This window comes from Mytilus edulis, chromosome 3 (assembly GCF_963676685.1).
Source record: "Mytilus edulis chromosome 3, xbMytEdul2.2, whole genome shotgun sequence".
NCBI lineage: Eukaryota > Metazoa > Mollusca > Bivalvia > Mytilida > Mytilidae > Mytilus > Mytilus edulis.
The window spans coordinates 5,445,880-5,472,296 of NC_092346.1; the positions used below are offsets into that span (position 1 = coordinate 5,445,880).

General features: G+C 29.8%; 1 protein-coding gene across 10 annotated transcripts in view; it reads left to right on the forward strand.

Annotated features, from left to right (window-relative positions):
- Positions 1 to 26,417, forward strand: part of LOC139515682 (nephrocystin-1-like) — a 35,678-nt gene that overhangs the window by 1,385 nt on the left and 7,876 nt on the right. The window contains exons 2-30 of one of the 10 annotated variants that reach the window (XM_071305326.1): positions 116 to 204; positions 1,291 to 1,351; positions 1,760 to 1,834; positions 2,929 to 2,990; positions 4,267 to 4,409; positions 4,878 to 5,001; positions 5,246 to 5,477; positions 5,923 to 6,017; positions 6,766 to 6,835; positions 7,500 to 7,536; positions 8,318 to 8,381; positions 8,786 to 8,828; positions 10,527 to 10,544; positions 12,001 to 12,027; positions 12,773 to 12,857; positions 13,867 to 13,961; positions 14,183 to 14,258; positions 15,293 to 15,345; positions 15,720 to 15,794; positions 16,273 to 16,345; positions 17,282 to 17,319; positions 18,001 to 18,021; positions 18,930 to 18,947; positions 21,296 to 21,378; positions 22,176 to 22,252; positions 23,779 to 23,878; positions 24,351 to 24,463; positions 24,742 to 24,815; positions 25,711 to 25,755. In XM_071305326.1, coding sequence (XP_071161427.1) covers positions 116 to 204; positions 1,291 to 1,351; positions 1,760 to 1,834; positions 2,929 to 2,990; positions 4,267 to 4,409; positions 4,878 to 5,001; positions 5,246 to 5,477; positions 5,923 to 6,017; positions 6,766 to 6,835; positions 7,500 to 7,536; positions 8,318 to 8,381; positions 8,786 to 8,828; positions 10,527 to 10,544; positions 12,001 to 12,027; positions 12,773 to 12,857; positions 13,867 to 13,961; positions 14,183 to 14,258; positions 15,293 to 15,345; positions 15,720 to 15,794; positions 16,273 to 16,345; positions 17,282 to 17,319; positions 18,001 to 18,021; positions 18,930 to 18,947; positions 21,296 to 21,378; positions 22,176 to 22,252; positions 23,779 to 23,878; positions 24,351 to 24,463; positions 24,742 to 24,815; positions 25,711 to 25,755 — 2,166 coding nt within the window. The remainder of the gene's footprint in view (positions 1 to 115; positions 205 to 1,290; positions 1,352 to 1,759; positions 1,835 to 2,928; positions 2,991 to 4,266; positions 4,410 to 4,877; positions 5,002 to 5,245; positions 5,478 to 5,922; positions 6,018 to 6,765; positions 6,836 to 7,499; positions 7,537 to 8,317; positions 8,382 to 8,785; positions 8,829 to 10,526; positions 10,545 to 12,000; positions 12,028 to 12,772; positions 12,858 to 13,866; positions 13,962 to 14,182; positions 14,259 to 15,292; positions 15,346 to 15,719; positions 15,795 to 16,272; positions 16,346 to 17,281; positions 17,320 to 18,000; positions 18,022 to 18,929; positions 18,948 to 21,295; positions 21,379 to 22,175; positions 22,253 to 23,778; positions 23,879 to 24,350; positions 24,464 to 24,741; positions 24,816 to 25,710; positions 25,756 to 26,417) is intronic. The other 9 variants (XM_071305327.1, XM_071305329.1, XM_071305330.1 and 6 more) reach the window with 9 other exon arrangements.

Sequence of the window (26,417 nt, forward strand, 5' to 3'; positions counted from 1 at the left end):
GCATTTTGAGTTATTTTTTGCTATACATGTTCTAATCCTTTGTGTTTCTATTGTGTTATTTACAAAATTAAATTATTATTTGTTGTATATACATTACTCAATTATGTATTTTTAGGTTGACAAACAAGCAAAGGATAGTACTAAAGCAGCAAACGACAAAAAAATAAAGACAGATGAAGAAAAACTAAAAGGCTTTTTTAAAGGGTATGTAATTAAAAACATTATGCAATAGTCCATTTGCAAATTTCTGATTTGATTCTGTTATTACACACTTTTTAAACAAATTACTTCCCTTTGTCAATTGTAGACTGGTTCCATACCGGACAAAATTGGCTTTTGCGAATGCAAACTATGATGAATTGAAAGTGATGTATCGGCGGTTTAACTATTTTTTTATAAAAATAATTTCTGATGTCAAAAGTATTTAGATTAAAAACACATTAATGTAATTATAAGATTTGAAAACCTTAAAGATTACTCACATTACGCACAGGTAAATTTGCTCGTTCTGCTCGCTCTCCATTACAAATGAAAATTAATGTCCCTCATAAGGGAGGCAACTGAAAGAGGGATCTCTAATTATAGGGTCAATTATGGGAATTGGCAAATAGCCTATATAGCTATTGTTAATTGACATATTATAGGAATGTCCTCATAGTCCAATACCACAATTGTTGTCCCTTGATTTTCGTTGTCCACGAATATAGTCCCTACTGTGGACAGTGTGTTACTTGCCAATTTTTTTTATACCCTTTCCAAATGTATTTCTCCATGTTTTATCCCTCGGGCAATAGCAAGTCGAGGGATAAAATGACACTGTCTAAAAATTTGGGTCATGAATTTTAAGGTAAAGTAGTGATTTGGTCCAGTTGAAAAAGGTTAATAATTAGTACTTTGGAAGCTGTCAAAAGATTTCAAGGCCCCCTTAACATAAAATTGTCCATATTTTGAGTTAGAGCCGATGAAGTTTTCTATTAATTTGATTTTATATGTCCCAAAAGTAGTACAACACACTGTAAAAATTTTATTGAGAAAGCACAGGTGGGATTTTTTTAATTTTCAGTATTGTCTAAAAGAAATGCACTACGAAATAATTGTGGTCTCAGACCGGTTAGTTGAGCTAGAATATCAGACATTCATTGTATTAAGAAAATTAAAGTACTTTTATGTACATGCTTACAAAATGTTTGATTAAATTGCAAGAAAAAATTGGGTATTTGAGTGACATGCTAACAATTAATGAAATGTTTAATTGTTGTAAAAATGTATCAATTCATTTCCTTTTTTCAGGTGTTATGATCTCAAAGCTCAAGTTGATGATTTACTGAAGCAGGCCAATGAACTTTCAGAGGTAACTTGATTGGCCAGTTTATTACTTTCTTCTCTTAAACCAATAGGCAAAGAATATTTATTACCGTACAAGAAGTGAAAAAATATCATTGTATAAAACTGTCCCCTGTTGTAACTAGTAGCTGGGATTATGTATGGGTTCCATCAACATCATACAAACTGTCAGATTTCAATGAAAAAGTTTTAAAGAGCAAAACTAGTTGATGTTATTGCTCTTGAACAAATAATGTATTTGACTGAGAAGGGGGCATTGGAATGCTGTTCATTTAACATTGTTTAAAATTGCCACTGATCGTCAAACAAGAAACAATCAATCTCTTTTATTTTGGTGTTACCGGTACAATGTTATTGTTATCATTGTTGATGTGATTTTGGCTTCTCTAGAAATAACTTTACTGCTTTTTTGTAGGAGAATGAGCCAAGCAAAATAAAAGATTTTGAAAAGAAGAAAACAACAGAAGTAAACAGAATTACAACATGGCAGGTAGGCAACAGGCAAACATAATTTGATTTAGAATAAAAAGAGGTACATTACAGTCTTAGGTTAATAGTGTTGCACACATCTGAATTTCTCTTTTTTGTCGCGCCTGGAAGACATAGCGATCCTACATTCATAGGGGCGACAGCGTCCACAAATATTCACTCTGTGGTTAAAGTTTTTTGAAATTTTAATAACTTTCTTAAACTATCCTGAATTTCTAAAAAAAAAACTTTGACAGAAGCATGTTTATGATTATAAGATACATTTAGTATCCTGGAGTAAATTTTGTAAAAATAAAATTCCATTTTCTGTATTTTACTTATAACTGGACTGGTGGGAAACATAACCTTCACTCTGTGGTTAAAGTTTTTAAAATTTTATTAGCTTTCTTATACTATCCTGGATTTGTACCAAACTTGGACAGAAGCTTGTTAATGATAAAAAGCTAGTATCTAGAAGGAAGTTTTGTTAAAATTTTGTACTTGTTTATCTGTATTTCACTTTAATATATATGGACTTAGTTTTTCTTCCAGTTAACATTACATACAGTCTCACTCTGCTGTTAAAGTTTTTAAAACATTTATAAGATTCATAAAGTACTGGATTTTTACCAAACATGGACAGAAGCTTCTTTCAATCAAAAGATAGTATCAAGAGGAATATCTTTATTGATTTTTTTCCTTATTTTTGTTGAGTCTGCGATTAACAACAAAAGTAGGCGAGACATTGGGTTTTGCGGAACCCTTACAAATTTTTTTCATTTAAAGCTAAGTTTAAATGTAACATGTATCAAAGATAAACTTTTTCTATAAAATTGAATGATGTTTTTTTCATTCAATATAAAAATGCCTGCAGTTTCTTACAATAATTATGAAATATATTTATTATTTATATTTTTAGGGAAATCAATGTTTAAAGACAAATATGAATTTCTGCATGAAAAAATCATATGGCTATATATAGTACAAAAAAGACACTGACTTTCAATATATAAGGATTTCATAGTTATGACATGTCATCAAAATATTTCATAACCATTAAAAAAAACTGAAGACGTTTATGAAATTTCATAAATTTTCTTTAATTCACTTTTACAGACACAGTTACAAACAGCAATGGACAAAGTTTTACCAGATGAGAAAGGTGTCGCTTATCTCAAGTAAGTGAATGGCAGTATGGGATTATCTTAAGGAACATATATTTATTTATTTGAGCTTCCTCCAAAGAAAGCATTACATGTCATCTTCTCTTTGTCAAAGCTACAAAATTTTGATAGAAGCTTTTTTTATGATAAAAAGACATAAAAAGAGCAAAACTTATTTAAATATTTGTTTCTTTTTTCTTCATAAATAAACTACATTTTTCAGATAAATAAACTTTTTTTGCAGTTCATATTAGGACAGTGTATATGGTCCAAGTGTTTCAGACATCAATAACGGAGTAAGTTTGGTAAGGGTCATATTTGGCCTCAATTATAAAGTTCAATGCTTCAAGATAAAAAAATGTTTTAAGTTGACTTAAAGACATGTAAGAAAGTTTTATAAAACATTTTCTGTTATATTCTAAAGCGTTGATTTTTACATCCCAGGTAGGTCATTTTAAGGGATTTTGACGAAAATCAGCAGGATTTAAGCCAAATTTAACATTTGGAAACATGAAACACAGGCATCGACAACCTAAATATTCAATTCCGACATGTAAAATGTTATTACAAACATTATTGTCAAAGATCTTTTTTGTTGACGTATGCGCTCTATGTTTCCTGTCCAAATATTCAATGGAAATTTACCCAATTTCATTGTTTTCATGCAAAATCAAAATGAGTACTATTTCTGATGTCATTCATAAAATGCAGGAACTAAATCTGCAACAAAAAGACTTATTTCCTATCTAGTCACTGTATTAGCTTTTAATCATTGTGATATTGGTCAATAAATCTCAATTTGAAATCTAGGCTAAAAAAGGGGGCCATTTTAGGGCCTTATTGAACCTACTCCTAGATGCAGGGATCTGTGGAACCCTTAAAAGTTTTATTTAGAAAGAAAGATGTGAATAAAGTTTACAAAGGTTTTTTGGTCATGCTTGTCAAATTTCTATGAGACTGGTCATTGTATTGATTGTTGCTTGCTAAATGTCTAGTGTCATTGAGACTGTACACCATTTCCTCTTGAACTGCCCTTTATACACAAAACAAGAGAGAAATTCTGATGAACGATCTTAGAATGCTCCTTAATAACCATTTACTTAATATGAAGTTACATCTGGTAATCCAAACATATCACATTGTGTCCAATAAAATTTACTTTGAGTAAATGAAATATTTTTAAACTAGTGGCCAATATTGCATGTTAACTCAGAACTATACTTTGTAACAAAGGTAAATTTTTAATAGGTTTCTTACTTAAGCATGGTATAGATTTTACTGCATTTTGTAGGGAATTAAAAGGTGAAGAAGAAGAGGACGAAGAAGAAGGGGAAGATGAAGAAGAAGGTGAAGACGAAGAAGAAGGGGAAGATGAAGAAGAAGGAGAAGATGAAGAAGGGGAGGAAGATGAGGAAACTACACATGAAGAGATAGGTATGGAAAATGGAGAATTGAGTATCAAAATTAAAGAGAACACTAACATATATGTGAAGGTTTTCAAAATGGAATAACAGATATTCCTGTCTAAGAAGGAAAGCTTATTATGGAAGGAAAAACAACCTAATGACATCAGGTTGGGAAATGATGAATTTAAAAATAAGAACTGATGTTATAAAAAGAATTAAATTTGTTGGATTTTTTTTGTTGGTGTTTACAGCCACTTTTAACATTCTTTGTTATATCATGGTGTACAGATTTTTTGTTGGTGTTTACAGCCACTTTTAACATTCTTTGTTATATCATGGTGTACAGATTTTTTTTTAGTGTAGAAACAGACAGAACCACAAACCATGAACAGGAAAGCTGACAATGCTTGTTATGAAATAAAATTAAAAACATGATTTTCTTAAAAAAAAAAAAACGGTTTGCAAATCAAATTGAATTTTAAAACTTATCTTTTAGGAAAGGGTAAACCAGTAGAGAAATTAAAAATAGAGAGAAAAGATGATGATGATGAGGAGGATGAGGATGAATATGAAACAGATGAGGATGAATATGAAACAGAGGAAGATGAAGCAACTGATCAGTAAGTAAAGACGTATTTACACTTGTATGCAAATTTGTCTGCCATTACTTAAAATCACACAAGTTTCTGTAAAATTTTACAACACAATTTTATAAATTTGACGTCACAAATAAAAAAAATCTGAATTTACAGTTTCAACATAGATACGTGCCATCGAAGTCACCATTAATTTATTTGAGAAAAGTTTTCAATAATTCACAGGCTTTAATAAATTTTTAAAAATGAAAATATTTTGTAAACTCAGTAAGAAACCTACAGAAACAAAGAAAGAGAAAATGCAGAAAGAAGAGAAAGAAGCTGATGAGGAGGAGGAAGAAGAAGAAGATGATGACGAAGAAGATGATGATGAAGATGAGGAAGAGGGAGATGAGGAAGACGATGATGAAGAAGAAGAGGAGGAGGAGGAAACAGAAAAGAAGGGGAAGAAGAAAAAGAAAAAAGATGCAGCAGAAGATACTCTTGAAGTTACCACTGGAGTGAGTTGCAAGTTATGAACTATAGAATAACTTTAAGTACTATCATTTTACATGACGATGATTAATTCAAATTATTTTTCAATAATACAATCCCAATGCAGATTTGACAATGATATTTTGGGGTTTGACTAAAAATTCTTAAGGCAAAGAACAACTTGTTCTATAATGTATTTAAGGGTATAAAGATCTAAAGATGTGGAAAGATTACCAATAAGATAAATATACACCATATGCAAAATGTCTGAGATGTAAGCAACTATAGGTCACTGTACAGCCTTAAAAAAATAGCAAAATGATAATAAATTTTCTCTTATGTATATGATAGTCTAGACCACTTTAAATTGATTTTTACATGTTTTTTTTTAATTTTAGGCCAAATTTCAATTTCCATATTCATTAAAATTTTATTAATTTTTAAGCTTTTTTATTTAATTTTTTATTTTAGGGACGAATGTTTGAAGCTGTGTGTGAATATGCAGGAGACCAACCTGGAGATTTAGCATTTAAAGTTGGAGATGTATTAACTATTGTTCAGACAAGGTAGGTGGTCACTCTCCTCTCAGAGTTATCTCCCATTCAGTATTTATAATAATTTTTTCACATCTTATATTTTTTATATTTTATATTGATTTTTCTATAGCACTAAATATGTTTGACTGAGAATTCTATTTTGATATATTGATTTCTTTTTGTACATTTTCAAACCAAATGGTTGCACAAATTAAGGAAGATAAAACTGTTATTATAAATAATTTTCAACATTTTACAAATAATCACAATTAATTTCCTGGTAAGATGTTATCTGCTTTTATTATTTAATCAATTCTTCAATGGTGCCCAGGATATACACAAATACTAAATGCTGTCATTTCTGTAAAATAAATTCACAAATGGTGTTGCATAATTTGTTGCTTGTTCTGGATGAAGTTGAAACTAAGGAAATAAGTTGAAATACTGCATCATTGCATTCAAACTCAAATAGACATTTTAAAAGCATTAGTCAAAGAGCTAAGATATACAGTGGATTCATTTATTTTTGTGGGTATTAATATTTTATAGATTAAGGAAAACCAACCTTTTTCGTTGATATTTGATATCATGGTTTGCCAAAGACTGCAAACATTCTAAAATTGTAATTTTTAAATTTTTTAAATTTGTGTTTCCCCTGTACCCATGAAAACCCTGAAAAATGGTTTCTGACAAATAATAATTAATCCACATTAGTATTGTTTTACAAGAACAGACATACATGTTCATCCATGTTCATCTTAACTTTATTGTTTTACAGGGAAGATGGTTGGTGGGAGGCAGAGAATGAAAATGGAGATAGAGGAGTGGTGCCCTCTACATTTTTACAAGTAAGAAATAAACTTATCATCAACATGATTAAAATTTTCCAAGCCAGACTCATCTTAGCATTCCTCTACAAAAGACTCATCAGTAATTCTCAGATAAAAAAATGCTGAACATAGGATTAATTTAATATGAGGCAGGCATTACCTGTAAATGGGGACGAAGTCTGTATGAATTATCTTTTTGTAACTTAAATATTTGTTTAAAAAAAAAGAAACGGAAATACCGTAACGTTTCCGATTTTGGTTCTGTTGTTAGGGATTTAGTTGTGACGTTATTTAAATTATGACGTCATATGCAATGTAAACAAAGAAACGCTATCATCAGGTAACGTTTTTTCATATCAAGGAATTATTAAAAATGAAATTGGTATTGCGCGTTCCTTCCTATTTTATACTAGACTGATAAATATATATTTTACTCAAAGTTTCATACAAACGAGAAATTTGAACGATTTTGAGTTCATTAGTACAATGAAAAATTCGGGAAATTTTCCCGTATTTTTTTATTATTGAATTTTCTACTGTTATTGGGGACTCCGTCCCCATATAATTCATAAAGCAGATGAAATATTTTCACTTTTGTTTTATATTATCTTGTTTAATGATATGGTTCAGATATAGACAATAATTTTATCTCCATTTCTAAGCATTTTACATTTGATTACAGGAATATAACAAGTACAAAGATTTACAGAAAGATGATGGTATGTAAAACAGATTATAAATAAGTATTACGCAATACATACTTCTTAGCTAAAGGGGAAATAACACAAAGTGAAAGAACTATGCCAACAAAAATAATGGAGTTTACATTTTGAAAATCCTTATTCAAATCATCCAGATGGGGGCAAATTTGAAGTATTTTCAGTGTAAATAATGTTAATAAACTGCTGTTTTGTACTATAACCATTAGAAATTGTGGCTGAAAATGTTCAAAACATGCAATTTGAAATTGTGAATTATTTCCCTTTAACATTCTTTTGACTCTTTTTTGTACCAATCGTTATAATATGATTTATTTGTATATTTTAATAATGCAGCCACCAAAATATGAAAAGGCTGTTGAAGTTGAATTATACCAATATAAATCAATTTATCACAAATGAGAACTTTTTGAACCTATACAAATTATTTTCAAAGGCAAGAAGAAACTCTAAATTCTAGGAAATTTAAAATCCTTGTTGAAACTAGAAATCATTGTTTATGTACAGAGTTATTGCTGTTAATATAATCATGAGTATAATCCCTAACCAAGTATAATAAATCAAACAGGAACTTAGTTTTACATTTACTCTCCACTAAACACTTGATTTGCTAATTCTTGATTCCAAAGAATACTTTAATTAACAGTCAGTAAAGGGCAGACGGGCATGAAGAGGATAGGTGAGAGTGAGGGGAAAGTCACTTTATTATTAATGTTGATAGTCTGAAAAATACCACTAGTTATACAGTGTGCATGTTTCATTATAATAAGTTATATTACAGATGAGGAGGAAGAGGAGGAGGAAGAAGAAACAGGAGACCAGGAGGGAGGGGAGACAACCAGAAGGTAATCATATAATTTTTGCAATATTTTGTTCATGAGTTTTTAAAGTCAAGAAGGATGAATTGAACAGTTGGTCTTTTTCTGAATATTTTAATTAATGATATTTAAATTTATAATACATGTATCTCAGTCAAATACAGTGAAATATTTTCATAAAAACATCACTAAACATTTAATGGGAAGGTTCACAATTGGGCCTTTGAAACATAGCACTATGGTTAATTTCATTTTCCCTTTCCATTTCATTAGGAAGTTTTGATTTTGATTCCTACAGACAAACCTTTTGTATTTTAACAAAACCTAACACATTACAATACATGCAATATTAAGATCATTACAATAATTTCTGAATTTTCAATATTCCCTTTTCTAATATAATCTCAATGTATTTTTGTTCCTTATTTCAGTGGTAAAAAGCATTGGGGTAGTATCAAGAAAGCTGTCAATGAGGTATGTTTAATTCAATGACCACCATGTGATTAAATTTTCAGTGGTACAATGTTTAGGAAAGATGGAAAAACGTTAGAACAGGATTGCTGCAGTCTTAATTTTTTTGTGATAAGGAAGTCAAAATTCATCTTTTATCTTTATTTGAATTAAGTTTAAGAAAGTAGACTTAGATTAACAGACATAACTCTGAAAAAATCAGTGGTAAGTTTATGCCAACCAGTTTTATAAATGTATTGCAAGCCTTTTAAAAACACAACTTTATTTATTTCTAATGAATGCTTTAAACAGTATTGGAAAAATTACCTATTACAAACACATTACTGATTTTTTTTAAAAATGTAAATTTTGGACGAAAAAAGTCCAACCAAGAATCAGTATGATGCATAAGTCCTGTTATAACAAATTCACCACTTCTGTGTATTGACATTTGGTTTGACTTCAGTATTTTATGGTTTTAGTTTCCTTTTTTTTCATTATTGACTTAGAGAGTAAGCTATGCACTGTTATTTGGTAATTGTTTAGATTTGTTAGATAAATATATATTATACTGAGAATTTCTGTAGGATACACTGATACACGTTTATAAGATCTTCTTAGCTAAATAAATTTCTGAATTAACATTTGGGTTTTAATGACACAAAGTTTAACCATCGTGACTGTGTTTAACAATTAACACATAATCATTGATCACATGTTATTTAAAGCATTATATTTTTAAAGATTTGGATAAATTCAATGATTTTCTTTTTTTTTAAATAGAAAGTCTTTGTAAATGTGTTGTATGGAAAAGCAGTATATTTTAAGTATATAAACATATTCAACTTAGCGTTAAATTTTAAGGATCTTATAATGAAACTTGATCTCAACTGACAACAATAACGCAACATCATAAAAACAAAATATTCAAGCCACAGATTTTTGGTTGAGACAGGTTAATAATTTCATGGGAACACTGATGCTCAATTAATCTTTTTCTGTCAGGAAAATGTAACCCCTCTTTTCTTAAAACAAATTTTCTTGAAAGCATCTCTTGTAAAATGATATTTATGATAGTTAAAATATGTTTCCTGGTATACATTTATGCTTAATTGTCATTAATTAAATTGCCTCTGACAAGAAATATAAACAGATCTCAAAATTTGTACTTGAAACAACAAATCCAAGATATAATAGTACTCAATATTTTTAGGACTGATAGCCCTTATATTTATTAAAAATAAACTTGTCATACATAATGTATTAGCCCTGTTTTTTTCCTGTATTGGCCCTATTAGAAGACCAATATTAAGGGTTGATTATATTGACATTAGAACGTTTTCAGTATTGCACATGCTGATTTATCTGTATAAGGACTGATTTGCTCATATCATTTAGTAAATAAAATTAAATTACACAATCAGTTGCTCATTGTAAGGGCTGTTCCAGAAAATGCTATGTCCCCCAATGGATGACACAATTTTTAAACTGCCACCACCCAAAGAATTAAAATAAATTATAACAACACTCCTTTTGCATTTTTGTATTTCAAATACAACCACCACATAAATTAAAAAAAAAATGCTTTACCTACGGTGGGCATAGTATTTTCCGGAACAGCCTTTAACAGTTTTGTGAGTTTGGTTGTACATCTTAATGTGTTTTGTGTGAAGTGTTTAAATTAATCAATATTCACAATAAATGTATTTGTAAACGATAAAGACATTTAGAGATAAAAAAGTGAGTATAAATGAGTGTTCTCTCATATTTAATTAACTTTATTTTCCTTCAGATCTCTGTTAAAATAATTTCTTAATACACTAAGAGGACTTCTGAGTCCATTCTTTTTTAAACTAACAATATCTTTCAGGGGGGATAGATATCTCTCTTTTTGAGTGGATCATATTATATAATTTAACAAATTTTGAATTAAAAAACTAATAATGAAGAAAAATTGTTGTTTGCTGCACCCGTCATCTCTTAATGAAATTAATGTACGAAAACAACATTGTAAATTTCATTTTTTTTAACAAACAAAAAAAAAGCTTCAGCATAATCTGTGTGTTTACAAACTGACAATCTTCAAATATATGATGCATTTTTCTTTACCTTTTTTCAAGAAATAAAAGGACAACAGCAAACAAAGAATTTTGTTATGATGTTATTGTTTTAAAATATTCTAACATAACTAACAAGAATTAAAAAAAAATTTATATTGTCTGCTTTGAATTTCTTTTTTCTTTAATATTGACTATATTTTAGCCTTTTTTGGGGCTATATGCGTTTTAATCATTTGTTGCAGCTGTTTATTTATTATTTCGTGCATGTATGTTATCCTAAATTTGTGATGTTTTATTAGGATTTAAAAGATGAGGTGAGGAATTGTCTATGATGTCACTGGACACAGTCTGCCATTTCTGTCACAATTGTCCTGGATTATTTTCACAATTGTCATGGAGTTCTATCACTATTGTCCTGGAGTTCTGTCAAAATCATCCTTGAGTTGTCACTATTGTCATGGAGTTCTATCACAATCATCCTTTATCCTGATTTTTTTTCACAATCATTGAATGATAAAGACCCTAAATCACATCACTTTCACTTTCTAACTATAAATTATATCATTTTTGATGTGAACATTGTAAATTGTTATGAATCTTGCAAAAGATGTGATTGAGCAATACAAAGTTGACTTTTACCACACATATGATTATAACTATTTAAGATAATTCGGCATGAGATCTGTTCTAATTATCAGTCTGAGAAATAGTTTGTATGAAAACTAGGAATTGAAGGGTGTATATAGATAATCATTTTAAAGATATATATAGAATTTATAAATCAGGTACTTGAGGGGTAAATTAATAACTAAAAATATCAGGTAAAATTCTAAAGCCACTTCATTAAATGCCGATATGGTTAAATTTAACACCCACAAGTTATTTCAATTATTCTTTGGCTATCTAGACATAAGCAAAAACTAAGGAAAGGGTTAAATGATCAAATGTCTACAATAAGAGTGAAAACAGCTTATACTGTTTTGTAAATATAAGAATAAGGGAAAGTATTTCAGGACTGTTTATATTTGAATGAATGCTTACTTCTTACAATATTAGTGTGTATCTTATATTTTTCTTGCACTTAACCCTATTTTGCTTTGATATTAATATAATGCTATAATGATATTAAATTTCAGTATACTCATATGAATCTCAGACTGATGGTAAACAATGTTGGCATGTTGCCATTAGTTTTTGTTATACAATTTTACTTTTAAGTTCTTTTTTCATTGTGTGCATGATACTTGGGAACTTGATATAAAATTCTCTCACAGTTTTGTTATATATACTAATATATTTTTTTTCTTGATTAAAGACAAAAATTCACTGTAACTAGAAAAATAAAAAAATGCCTGAACTAAAAGTTTACCCATAAACATATACCTAAAAACCTTACACAGTCAAATTATTAGCATTCATGTCACGTGTGGTACTTTATTCATAGTCAATTCTAAATATTCCAAAAAAAGTGAAAGTCAAGGACAATGCAGGAACAGTTGAAAACACCTATACCCTGTTTGCATCCACTTGTTTTTACTTAAAATACAGGTCATCCTGAGGTCCAGATTAAATTGACCTTGTAAGAGGGGGCGTTTTAATTTAGTTTTGCATATGTATAACTAAAGTGGTACATAGAAGGTATCCGGACAAGACAGGGTTTTCTCTTCATAGAGGTGATATTTGTTTATAGTAGGTTTAACTGTATGATATTAACTGAACATTGGGATTATACAATTTATATTATATCTAAACTAAATCAAATAACTATATATAGTTAGGATGTTAATTAACTTAACTACAAATATTAGTCTAGAACTGTATACTATAGAGACTTAGACAACCTAAAAATTACGTCTACCAATTACACGAAATCAATGTATTTGACATATAATTTATTTATTATTTCAGACGAGTGCCACAGATGTACTTCATGCTTTAGGAGCAATGCCTTCAGGATTTAGACCTTCTACACTAAAACCTTTATCTGTCAGAGGTAATGTGGATATCTATTTATTAACTATTTTAAATAGAGTTATTTTCCATTTTTGGTAGGTTTTTGATTGAGCAATTGACCTATGTTTAAACTTTTATATTTTTGTATACACATCTTTTTATTTACATCCCTTTGTAAGGAAAAGTACTTAATTTATATATACTTAAAACACAATGTCTTTTTTCAAATTAAGAGGGAAATTGAAAGTTCCCTTTTAACGAATGTCACCAATTTAGACCATTTATCAGATTTGTAATAACATGTGCAACACAATAGGTACCACATGGGGAGCAGGATCTGCTTACACTTCCGGAGATCACCCAGCTTTTTATGGGGTTCGTGTTACTTAGTCTTTAGTTTTCTATGTTGTGTCTTGTGTACTTTATTTGTCTTTTTATTTTTTAGCCACGGCGTTCTCAGTTTGTTTTCGATCTATGAGTCGAATGTCGATCTTGTATCTATCACCCCTCTTTTGAAAAACTCCTAGAAAAAAGCCTTCTATACCTGTAACCAAAACATTCAACAAATAATGCAAACTTATTTAGCACCTTTTTATGCCCCATTTATGGGCATTAAGTTTTCTGGTCTGTGCGTCAGTTCGTCCGTCTGTTCGTTTGTTCAGCTGTCTGTTTGTTCCGTCTGTTCGTTTGTTTGTCTGTCCTGTCCTGCTTCAGGTTAAAGTTTTGTGTTGAGGTAGTTTTTGATGAAGTTGAAGTCCAATCAACTTGAAACTTATTATGCATGTTCCCTATGATATGATTGTTCTAATTTCAATATCAAATTAGAGATTTTCCAGCATTTTCATGGTCCACTGAACATTGAAAATGATAGTGCGGATGGGGCATCCCTGTACTGGGGACACATTCTTGTTATATCTTGGTAAAAAAATATCTATGCTTAACTGGTTCTTTTAAGACAAATGCGCTAAGGTTATAGAAGGACATAGAATGATGGTTTCCTACTTATTTTACCACAGTATGACATAAATATTATCTTTAATTTATTTCAGATGATACATACAGAATGAAGAATTACCTGGCACCTAAACTTAGTAAATCTAACTTGTTCTATAGAGATCTATTCTATGATCCTCAAAAATCTCAGGTAAAAAAATGCTTTTAAAATATAGTAGTTAAAAAATATAAAAAATATTCTAATCTTAAGTGAAAAATATTACTAAAATTTCTGATATTCCAAAAAATCTTATTGATGAAAATTTATTTTTTGTACTTATATTTATTTTTATAAGAAAAATGTTTACTACTGAACTGATAGTGTAAATAGATAGTGTAAATAACATAGAACAATTATATTTTACTTTACAGATAATGCCAAGAAACAGTAAATTTGACAGAGTTATAACTATAACAAGTTGTAGACAGATTCCTACACCTTCAAAAGGTAGTACAGTCTTTTTACAAACAAAAACTTTTTAGATTTCTACAGTAGTTTTCTTATTTGATTTATCTGACAGCACACTTTTAGTCACCTACCGAATTAGACTATTTACCGGATTTGTAATCACATAAGCAACACGACGGGTGCCACATGTGGAGCAGGATCTGCTAACCCTTCCGGAGCACCTGAGATCACCCCTAGTTTTTGGTGGGGTTCGTGTTGTTTATTCTTTAGTTTTCTATGTTGTGTCATGTGTACTATTGTTTTTCTGTTTGTCTTTTTCATTTTTAGCCATGGCGTTGTCAGTTTGTTTTAGATTTATGAGTTTGACTGTCCCTTTGGTATCTTTTGTCCCTCTTTTAGTCCTTATAGATGGAATTTCTTGCACAAACTTGTCATATTTGCTTTTTAAAGAATAGTATAAGCAAAAGTATATTAGAATCTTCTTCTACTTATTTCTCTCAAAATTTTCTGGAAATTTCTAAAGCAAATGCCTTTTAATAGAGTTTTTTAAGATGTATAACCTGGAGTTGAGGTTATTTGGGCCCATAGTAAAAAAAAGATTTGAAAATAGCAGAAAGTTAATACTGTGAATACATACAGTGACTTATACTGTAGCTTCATTAATATTCGTTGGGTACTAATTTTCGTGGATTTCATGAGACCAGGGGAACCACAAATTTAAATTTTCAACAATTTACAAATTTTCTAAAGGTATGTATGCAGACTTTGCATAAACCACGAAATTAAATATCCACGAACATGAAGTTTTCCTCAATCCACGATAATTAGTACCCACAAAAATAAATAAATTCACAGTTATTGTTTACATCCTTGTCCTTTGCTCTCTGGTGAATATTTGTCTTGTTGGCCAGCATTCCCTGTTTTATATTTTTATACCTAAGACGTTCAAAACACAGACCACTTGGAGGATTAAAGGTTACTAATTGACTATGTTTATGGAGGATTATGGGTAACTAATTGACTATGTTTATGGAGGATTATGGGTAACTAATTGACTATGTTTATCATTTCAGCTATTACTGTAAAATCAAGATACGTCAGAGTTTGCCTGTTTGATGGACAAAATGTAAGTTGTCACAGATTGTGTACCATTGCAAATTTAAAAAAAGGAATAACTAATGTGCGGGTTACCTTTATCTTAAAGACTTGTATCTGTCATATTTTCTTCAATATTCTTGAGCAGCTAATAGCAAGATGCTTTAACAATTTGCAAAAATTCTGTTATCAATTATAGAATGCTGAATTACAAAAGCTGGACATTAAAAATCACTGGATGTTTTGCTGTGTGTTTATTTTGCCTAAACACTTTTCATAAAAACATGTTTTCCAGTTACAAGGCTAAAAATCACTGAACAAAACAAAGAACTAAATAGTGATTTATATAGGTATGTGATTGGTGTTGATTTGTGTCAAGTTTAAGGATATAACTTTCTTTTTCAGGTATTAAGTAATATTCATGTGTTGAAGGTTTATTCTGTGGACAAAGAAGAAAAGACCTGGTCATTTACTACAAAAGTAAGACAAATGTCTAATGTTGTTTTCATTTTGCATTGAGTCCATTCAACTCTTTATTTAAAACTGTAGATTCTGTTGCCATAAATAGAGAGACTCCATATACACTGGGTAATTTAAAACCTACTTTGAGCTCTCTCTAAGCAATAGGTAAAGTCTTCAAGTCCAAGATCTTCCCTTATTTAAAAGGAATAATTCAGTTGACATATTCCATTACTCTGCTAATGTTTGAAATGCTGGTCAGTAAAAAATTGTCAACTGACCATTCAAAATTAGCTTGGGATTTACCTATCTCAAAAACTTTCAGCTAACTGCTCTGTCATACAGAGAGCACCAATTAAAGTCTTTGATTTATGACATGTTTTTATCGTATAGAGAGTTCAAGTTCTCTCAAGGGAGGGAATTATTTTGGTTAGTAAATCATTTGTATACCATATATATATTAAAATATTTATCCCTGTTTTGTTATTGTATTCAACAGATATCAGATGTAATGGATCCTTTACAACATGCTGAAATATTTGTCAGAACCAATCAACTTCCAGAAAAAATAGGTCAGTAGGTCATAAATTATTAGTCAAAAGTTCCATCGAAAGAAAAAGGAAATATATATTGTTTTGAGACAAGTGTCTGAAGACATAAAACCTTAATTAATTTGCAATTTCTCCTTCAAAGTTTCTGTTCCAAACATTTTCAACAACTGTAAAAACTGTTGTGAAAAAGGTAACAGGGAATCAGGATAGGTTTTGCAGAAATGAAAACTTACTTTTATTTTTTTTAGCAGTATTTATATGCACCATTTTCTTAAGGTGGTACCTAACACTACAGGGAGACAACTCTGTAAAGTCATCTAAACGTTTTAATAACGTTGTTTTGTAAAGGGAATATTAAGCTTCTCAATGATCAAAAATTGGTGTTTGTCAAACTGGTATATAACCAGTGTTTTTTTTCTGACAAAAAGGTTTGTTCAAAAATTTTTGAAATTTTTATATTTTTGTGTAAGGGTCAAAGTTAATACATTGTCAAAATTTTATGAAAATTAAACGAGCCAAATTAATGTTAGTGAAAGTGTTGGGTACCACCTTAAATTGCAATAATAAATCTCACATTTTTGTCAATTGTTCAACAGTCCCAGTTTTAAGTATGCTAAAAATTTACAAATTTACTGTCATATTATTAATCTCTTATATCATGTGGCTTATTTTCTCAGAAAGTAATTTTAATTTTTTATGAAATTATAATCACTCAGTTTGGTGTATAAATTTCTAAATTGCAATTAGAATGCTTAAGCTTCTGAAATGGGAAATAAAACACCTTTAAGCAGCATTTTTTATTTCAATCAGGGTTATGAAAAAATAAGAAATGATTCATGTGGGCTTGAATCTATATTGATGTTATCATGGGTTTGCCCTTTGTGTTAAATATTTTACCTTGAGCAAATACAATATTATTTGAATAAAGTGTAACATTCTCTCTTCTTTTTTTGACAGGAATATTATTTGAACTCGGATTTACATTTGTTAGAAATGTAAGTATTCTTTATCAATATTCTAAAAATCTTCTTTTAATAGTATCTAGATTCAATTTGTACATACATGGTTTTTAATGTACATATAACAGTTTCCATTTTAGAGTACACTTCAGTATTTTTAGTTGGAATAGCAGGATAGTGTTCAAAACCTCTAGTTTTTTTATTTTGCAATTTATGTTTTATATAACCAGACCAAATGATCACTACACTGCACTCAAAATTCAAATTCTGATTTACCGGTAATCATATTTTTTTTCCATGTTTTTATCAATTAAATTATTTAAGTATATAAAATTTATCATTTAACATCAAAATGAATCCAGTGTGGGGTTGTTGTAACATATATGAAAAAATCCACTATAAGAGTTAACCCACTTCGCATTGCTAAATATATTTTAATGTAAGATATTTATTAGCTTTTACTTTAAAAATAAACATAGCTTTTTATACTTAACAACTCATTCCTACTCAAATTGAAACAATTAGTAGGTATTTATTATTTATATCAATAAATGTTGTCCTCAGTTTTCTTCAAAGGACAGTATATGTTTTGTAAGCACTAACTTCATATATATATGAATGTACTTATAAAGTTCGTATACAAGTCAGCATGATGCTGCTTTCTGGCTCGGCTATAATACATGTATATAATATAACATGTTACTTTGATAATAACAGTCAACGGACATCGAATCTAAAGTGAGTATCATAATAAATGGACTATAGCAAAAATAGAACTTTAGTAGATAAAGTATGAACAAGATGTTCTAATTATTTAATATATGTTTGTAGGTTTGAATAGCTTTAAAGAAATCCAAAAAAAAATAAATTTCAAATGTTTTATTAAGAAGCACTATTTTTATAGATTTTACTATTTCAATTTGAGAAAGTTCTGAAATAACTGCAGTATTGAGATTTATGGGACACTGAAGTATTTAATTTTGAGGATCATTATGACTGCTTTGTACATTATTAATGGTATCTTAGAAACAAATGCTGAGGTTCATATAGTTTCCTTTGATTCAAAATATTGTTATGAATAATCCCAGATTGATGTTGATAATTTCATGTAAAATCTTTTTTTTTATTAAAAACACTTTCTTTATGTATTTTACCATTTAATTTTTTTTTATTTTATTAAAGGAACTTGTGTATTGATTGGGAAATATGACTATCTGGACAATGGAACCTCAAATTCCTCAGCTATTCTTTTTTGCAAACAACATTCAAATGCATCCATACCAAATTTTTCTTACACTTTATGGGATATAGAGATGAACTCTTTCTTTTTATTTGTGTTTTTAAGGGGTAAAAAAAATTAACTTTGCCTTCCCAAAATCTAATACTGCAGTTATTTTTTCAGTAAGGTCCCAATTTGAAATTCATATCTGTCAAGAAAATTAAAAAAAAATATTGTTTAAAAATAACATATTGCATTTATTCGATATGTATAATCAAATATAGTTTTTGCAATAGTTCAAATCACTGTATCACTAACTTAGTTGTTATGGCAACACTAAAATGTTTTTATTCACCTCCACCAATTATTGTATCCCTTTGCTTGTAAAAATGTCTGCATAATTTAGTTTATTATTTTAACTTTGAAGATGACAACATCAAGAAAGGTAGTAGTAGTTGTTTTGTTGTTGAAGATTGCGATTGAAATATTAACCCAAAGTGTGATGCGCACGATATTGGATATGAATGTGGCATTTTACACACATCATCAATTTCATTGAGATTCGAATAACAAAAGTTACTTCCCTTTAATCACTGTGATTTCACATTATGAATTGGAAATGAATGTGCCATTTTACACTTTTATATCATTCTTTGAAGTTTAATTCACCTAAGTCATACCTTTTGAACACTGGGATTGCACAAATATTGTATCACTTGTAAATTCACAAAATAATATCCCTTTTAAACATATATTATAATTTGTATTACATTTAAAGTAATTCACAAAACTGATCGATTTAAAGTACAAATTATAATCCACTGTATGCTAAATTATTTATTGCTTACTTAACATTATACCTGCTGCATGTCAAAGTTAAGTAAGAGATATGTTTATATTTTAGCATTGCTAGGCAATAGCTCTCTTAAAGAAAAAAATATAATATATAAAAGATCATAATAATCAAATTATAACATATTAAAATGAAAAAATATACTTAGTTTCTCCAAGCCCTTGTGGTTGAATTGAAGCACATATTTATGATTGTGAGGAAAAACATCTTTGGCAGTTCATTTTCTGATACTGTGTATTTTTTTCTTTGTGGGTACAAATTTTGGTAGATTGAGGAAAAACAGTATTTGTGGATTTTGATTTCATGATTTTGCTAAAATCTGGTTTGAAGACTGATAAAAAATTATGCATCTTTGAATTTTGAAATTTGTGGTTCACCTATATCCACAAAATCAATGAAAAATTGGTATCACATAAATTATTATAAATCCATAGATAGTTTTATGTATGGAAAACAAAGATGGCTAATGATAGGAACAGTATTGTATGTACCCTTTGTATTTCAACCATTGTGACATTTTTGTTTGTAGAATTTTGGATTTTTAACTAATGCAGTTGCTTGTAAATAAAATTAACAGTTGAAAAATGATGTGTTATGATATGTAAGTGATCAATGTTTATAAATGATCTGATTAAAATCATGTGTTCATTCTAAATGCTCTCTTTTACGTTATGAACACTTAGGAATACTCAAATTTTGTTGTCACCATGTACGCTTTCAAAATTTGGAAGCAGAAATTTTATTGGTTGACCTAATAATCTTCAGAACAGAAAGTAGAAGATGACATTGCAAGGTTGGGAAACAAGATCTGTATTTGAGTTAGATTATTTTAAGAACCTGCATGAAAGTGTGGGCCACTCTTCTATAAAATCAGCACTCAATGTTTAGCCAGTAAATAATCGATCAAAGATTAAACAGTAATTTAAATAGCTTTTCTACGGAGACTATTTAGAAAAAAGATGATAGTGATTGAAATTGTTGACCTTGCCGGTAAGGTCATACGGCATGATACATTATAATCATTTAAGGATGTACTTAGGTGAGGTTAGGTGAAAATTAATAAATTAAGAAGTTAAAATTTATACTATAAGCTGGTAGAGCATCAATTAAGGATAAAAGTAAGCTAAAAATATTGATAGGTCATGGACCTCCTTTTCGAGATAATTGAGATTTAAAATATGGCGGGAAAAGACTGACTCGACTTTTACCTTATATTTGCATTGGTATTATTGGGTCTCAAAACAAAAGAAAGAAAATTAAGAATCTTCTAAAATTAAGGCAAAGAACCTTTCAGGGGTTATTTAATCTTATATGAAAAAATAAATGGGTGTTATGGGGCAAAATATTTTTACATTGTTTTGTATGGAAAAACACCAAGGAGTCCGAACATTTGACACAAATTCCAAAACCTCACCTAAGTACATCCTTAAGAGTTATTTGAGATTTACTATTTTGATATTAACTGCTCAGTGCTGTTGATTCTGTTATTTAAGATGGTACAAATATTTGTGGATTGAGGAAACATTGTATTTCATGTATATTTATAAATTTATGGTTTTGCCAAAGTCTGCACACAATCCTAAATAAGATTTGTACTTCCTTGGACATTTAAATTTTTATGTAGAATTTGTCAAACCATGAATTCAAGTATCCATGAAAGTACAATTTTGCTTGACAAATGAGAATTGGTTCTAACAAAAATAAATGAATCCATATAGTATAAGATTGTTTAAATGGCTAATGTAACATTCTGATGAAATTGACTACTCAGAAGAAAATGGATTTACAAATGTGTGGTTTTACTGTAGATATTATAAGCTGAAGGAATAATTGCTTTAAAGTTTACAAGAAAGCTATATACTAAATTTTTTTTTTATCTTGGTTGCATATAGCAATAAGCAATAAACTTTTGAAAACTTTAACTTTTTCCTATTTTTCAGAGCACTGAAGAGCCTGGAGAGTGTAGTTGTGGATGGGTTTTTCTGGATCTGTATGAACCCACAGGTGGTCTGATTATGAACAAGTAAGTATGGGGATGATGGGTGAGGAATTTGATCTGTATGAACCCACCAGTGGTCTGATTATGAACAAGTAAGTATGGGGATGATGGGTGGGTAACTTGATCTGTATGAACCCACAGGTGGTCTGATTATGAACAAGTAAGTATGGGGATGATGGGTGAGGAATTCGATCTGTATGAATCCACCAGTGGTCTGATCATGAACAAGTGAGTATGGAGATAATGGGTGGGTAACTTGATCTGTATGAACCCATTTGTGATCTGATCATGAACAAGTAAGTATTGGAATCTGATGCTTGGTCGGTAATTTGATCGTTATGAACGTACCAGAGGGATGGGGAAGCCTGATACTTGGCAAGTAAATTGTTAGATAATGCAAGTTTAGAAGAAAAAGGGACAGGAAAGACAAGGGACCACCAAAGAGATTGTTTGGAGCAAGATAAGATAGAATAGGGGAGAGTATTTTTCGAGCAGAGAAGGGATAAGAACGGGGAGCATAAGGGCAGAGAAAGATAGGAAAGGGGAAGGTATTTTTAGAGATTAGAGGTGATAAGAAAGGGGAGTATTATTCAGAGCCAAGACAAGTAAGAAAGTGGATTTTATTTCAAAGCAGAGAGGGGATAGAAAATTGGAAGGTATCAATTTGTGTTTATGATTGTCCCATTTTCCACAGCAATAGCCAAACAACTTTTTGAAGTAGTTTACAATTTAATTCTTTGCTTTACTTGCAATGCACAGCATTATCCTCAGTCCCAATTGCCAAAGCCATGTGCATCACAACTTTTATACATCTGTTTCAGGACGTTTGATCTTTATGTAAATGGAGGAACACCATATGAGAAGAATGTAGAAGTTGATCCTGCCATTAGTCGTAGAAGTAAGTAACTATATCAATTTATTCAATAATTTTTGCCTTATTTTAAGATGACATGACAACTCGATCTACATCATTAATAATAATTTGATGTAGGTTTAATGTATTTTTCCCTATTTATTTCTAAAAACAAACGATGTCTATAAATAGAAAATTATAGAGTTATGTTATGCTACGGGAGAATAATTGTGTATTTGAGATTCTGGACTTTAAAGAATTCAATAAAAGATGGCAGAGTTGGAGAATCTCTTTGAAAAGGTTTTAACATGGAACAATAAGAGGTTTGAAAATAAAAATCTAAATTAAATTATTTTTTAGTTAGTAATTATTTATATATTTATTTTTGCAGCATGTAAGTATCAAGAGTGTATATGCACATCTGAAGCACATTAATCACATTGTCCAAATATATAAATTGCATCTCATTGTCTAGAAACAAGCTTAACAGTTATGTGTATTTTTAAAGCAATTTGAAGATCTACATACTAGTGATTCATTAATGTTCACTTGGTACTCATTGATTTCTTGTGTTAACAACATTGTGTGCAAAATGAGAAAATAATCTCTAAACTAATTAGGAGTATTTGCACTATTCCTGTCACTGTTTGTGAGGGGGAGGACAGGGGGTACCCTTCTCCCTTCTCCCACCCCTCTTCTCCTTTCTCCTACCCCCGTTCTCCTTTCTCCCATTAGAATAAAACATCTCCTTTTGAGATATTTTTTCTTGAAATATTAGATCATTTTTTAAAAGGAGAGATATTTTATTTTTTTCTCCTTTCTCCCAGCCTTCCTCTCCTTTCTCCTACCCCCTTTCTCCTTTCTCCCACCCCCTTTCTCCCTGTATCCCTTACGCCTGTCCTCCCCCTCGTTTGTGGTAAAACCTGCCTAAACAATTAACGTTTTTGTTGGTGTGATTGTTATTTTTTAATTAAGCTTTGGAACAATATTTGTATCTTATCCTTGCATAAATATACAAGCACCTGAATTTTATTATTCTAGATCAGCTTTCAATGAAAATATAAAATTTAGAATGGGAAATGTGTCAAAGAAAGAACAACCCAACTAAAGACCAAAAACCAGTCAAAAACCAGCCAAAAGGCCACAAATGGGTTTTCAACACAGCAAGAAAATCCCGCACCCGAAGCCCTAGTTAACAAATATGTATACTAGTTCAGCAATACTAAACTCCAAAACATGTAAATGAACTAAATAAAAAATCATACAAGATTAACAAAGGCCAGAAGCTCCTGATTTTGGGATAGGCGCCAAAAATGCGGTGGCGGTAAAACATGTTTTGTGACATCTCAACCTTCCCCTATACCTTAAGCCAATAAAAAAAAAATCAAGCACACAGCAATAGGCACAGTAAAACTCAGTTTTAAAGAAGTTACAATGAATTACACTTATGTTCAGTGCAATTTTTAAAATCTCATTAATTTTACACACATGATTACATAGTAACATTTATTGATCCTGTCAATAGAAGTTTTCGAGATGATTTGAAATATATATATAGAATTATTTTTCAGCTACATCCAATGCCTTCATGTCGTTAATTTCTGGTAACAAACAACCAAGACTGAATATCAAGGTGCATGTTCCTAAAAGGGAACTCAAAGAACAGTTAGAGTAAGTTTCTTCATTATTAAGATATAGAATCTTGAGCACTATTTTTTTGTCATCTGTATTTTAGCTTTATTTCTTGAATAGCATTTTTTCTGCTGTTCGTCTTTTCACCGGCTTATTCATTTCATAGTTAATACTTCTTGATCTTCTGTGACTTCTCGATAGCTAGTTATTAGATTTAAATGAAATTTTAGTGAATCTTCATTCCCTTATGGCATTTTGCACCTATTTTATCTTCTTATTTAAATGATTTAAAATGTATTTATGCATTTGCTCACAGTTCTAGTAGTTATGTCTGAAAACAGAAGAACTTATGAAAATATAGCTTTAGGATGCACATATCTTAGAAGTTAATTTTCTAATTTTCAAATAAAATTGTATTCAAATGCAAAAATTTGCAATTTTTTTTTACAAGTGTTTGTGGGGATAACACTATGTCTTCTACAATAGTCAGAATAATGTTTATTTTTTACAGTTTACTGCCAGACATTCTGATAGGAAATGCATCTTTGATTAGCATGTATTCGTACTATCGTCAAATCTTAGCAGACACATTACTGAAAGATAGAGTTGACTTGGAATCTACAGGTAAGTTTTTTGTTTTGTCTTACCTATAGCTTACATACATGTATTTATGCTATCGTCATATCTCAGTACAACATGAGCAGTCATGAGTGAAAAGTATCCGGAAAAAGGTTTTCCAGTGTACATGAAAATGATTTTTTTTTTAGAAATCATTATTTATTTAAACTAAGAATAAAATTGCAGAACAATGTGGGACATGTTTCAAAGATGAAAATGCACTTAAAGTTATATTTTAAATATGTTTATAAATGAATTCGATTTTTTTTATGTCTTTATTTTAGAGTTGATTCACAGTCCCTTCCTTGCTACATTCCCGGCTACAGCTGACCAGATGGATTTGATGAAGATATTTAGAGTAAGTTTACACACACTTAAATTTACATATGACATTGAGATGGTATTTATTCAAATATGTCAAACAGTTACAAACACAAAAAAACACTTACTGGTAAATTGATTTGAAAAAAGTACAATGAAGATTTAGGCAGTTATGTTGTGACTGCATAAGTTACTTCCCTTTTGATTATGGAATTGGAAAGAAAATCATGTAACCGTGAAATGCTTGGGAGCAAAGAAGCCAATGTATTTGTGGGCTTAAAATGAATCTGAATGTATAAAAGTAGTATTTTAAATATTACATTGTCAAAAGAGTTTTGACTTCTTTAAAACTTGGTAGTATTGATATTATTATACAAATTTTATTGTTGGTTTGTACGCACATAAATGAAATATACTGTAAAATCAGAAATTTGTGTATACATTTATGTTTTAATTGCTATACAACAGGCTTTTAATGTGAGATAAATGTGAAATAATTAGATGTGTTATACTTGCCAATGAGGCAAACCAGCCACCAAAGTTCAAATAAAGTGGATGTAAGATAATTATAGATTATAGTTGGTCATCTCAACGAGATTGCTTTTCTCGCTTGAGCCAGTATGGCTTGAGATGACCATCAGTTTATCGCTATTTTACCTATGAAGACATTGTTATAAATTTCATTGATAACGCATATGCTCCATTTCATATCATTTGACTCCGCTGGAAAGGAAATAATCAGTCAGTAAGATCAAAGGAAAATTTCATAACATTGCGATAATTATTGATATTTCATGAAATGCTGCATACAATAAATGCGAGTTCTATTATTTCAAAACCTATCAGTCACAATTTTTCATTACAAAAAATGTTATAAAATTTTTAAATCTGCTGTATGAAATGTCAGACATTTATTATGAATCTGTTTACAGGAAGCTTGGATAGAAAGAACAAAGATCATAAGGGCACCTGAAAAGGTAAAAGATATAAATAGATTTAGTACATTTTAGTTTAGTATCTATAGTGTAATTTAATCTGTTGTATTCCTTATATATATATACACACTGAGTAAAACTAAATTTAAAAAAAAAAAAAACATATTTCAAAAAGTTTACAAATACATAATTGTAAAACAAAAAAAATAAATGAGAAGGTTTCAATTTTAATCAACAAAAACAATATTATAAAGTTTATTTCCTCACGTTTGTTAATTTTTTATTTCATGTTGGGTTTTTAATTAGAATATGTTGTTAAACTTTTTTACTCAGTGTATTTGTTAGTAAGGACTATAAGATAAACATAGGCTAGAGGGAATGGGTCAGATGATCTGTGTAAAAGTATGTCCCTATTTTAGGTTTTTAATGATATTTATTCTAAAAATGAAAGGAATATAAGATATTTTAGGCACATTTAATGTGAAATTTGGTATAATCTGTGAGGCTTTACTAGAGCATGCTTCACTGTATGATGTGGGTTTTTTTAGATTCAGCTCAAATCAACTTCTTGTTTAAACTTACATATTCTTTCACATAAAGGCCATGAATGTGATTTTCATCTCATTCTTCTAGGGAAATTCAGTTGAAAGCTTCCTAAAATTTGTTTAAAATCAGCCTTCATATGAACAGGTTTTACCATGTGG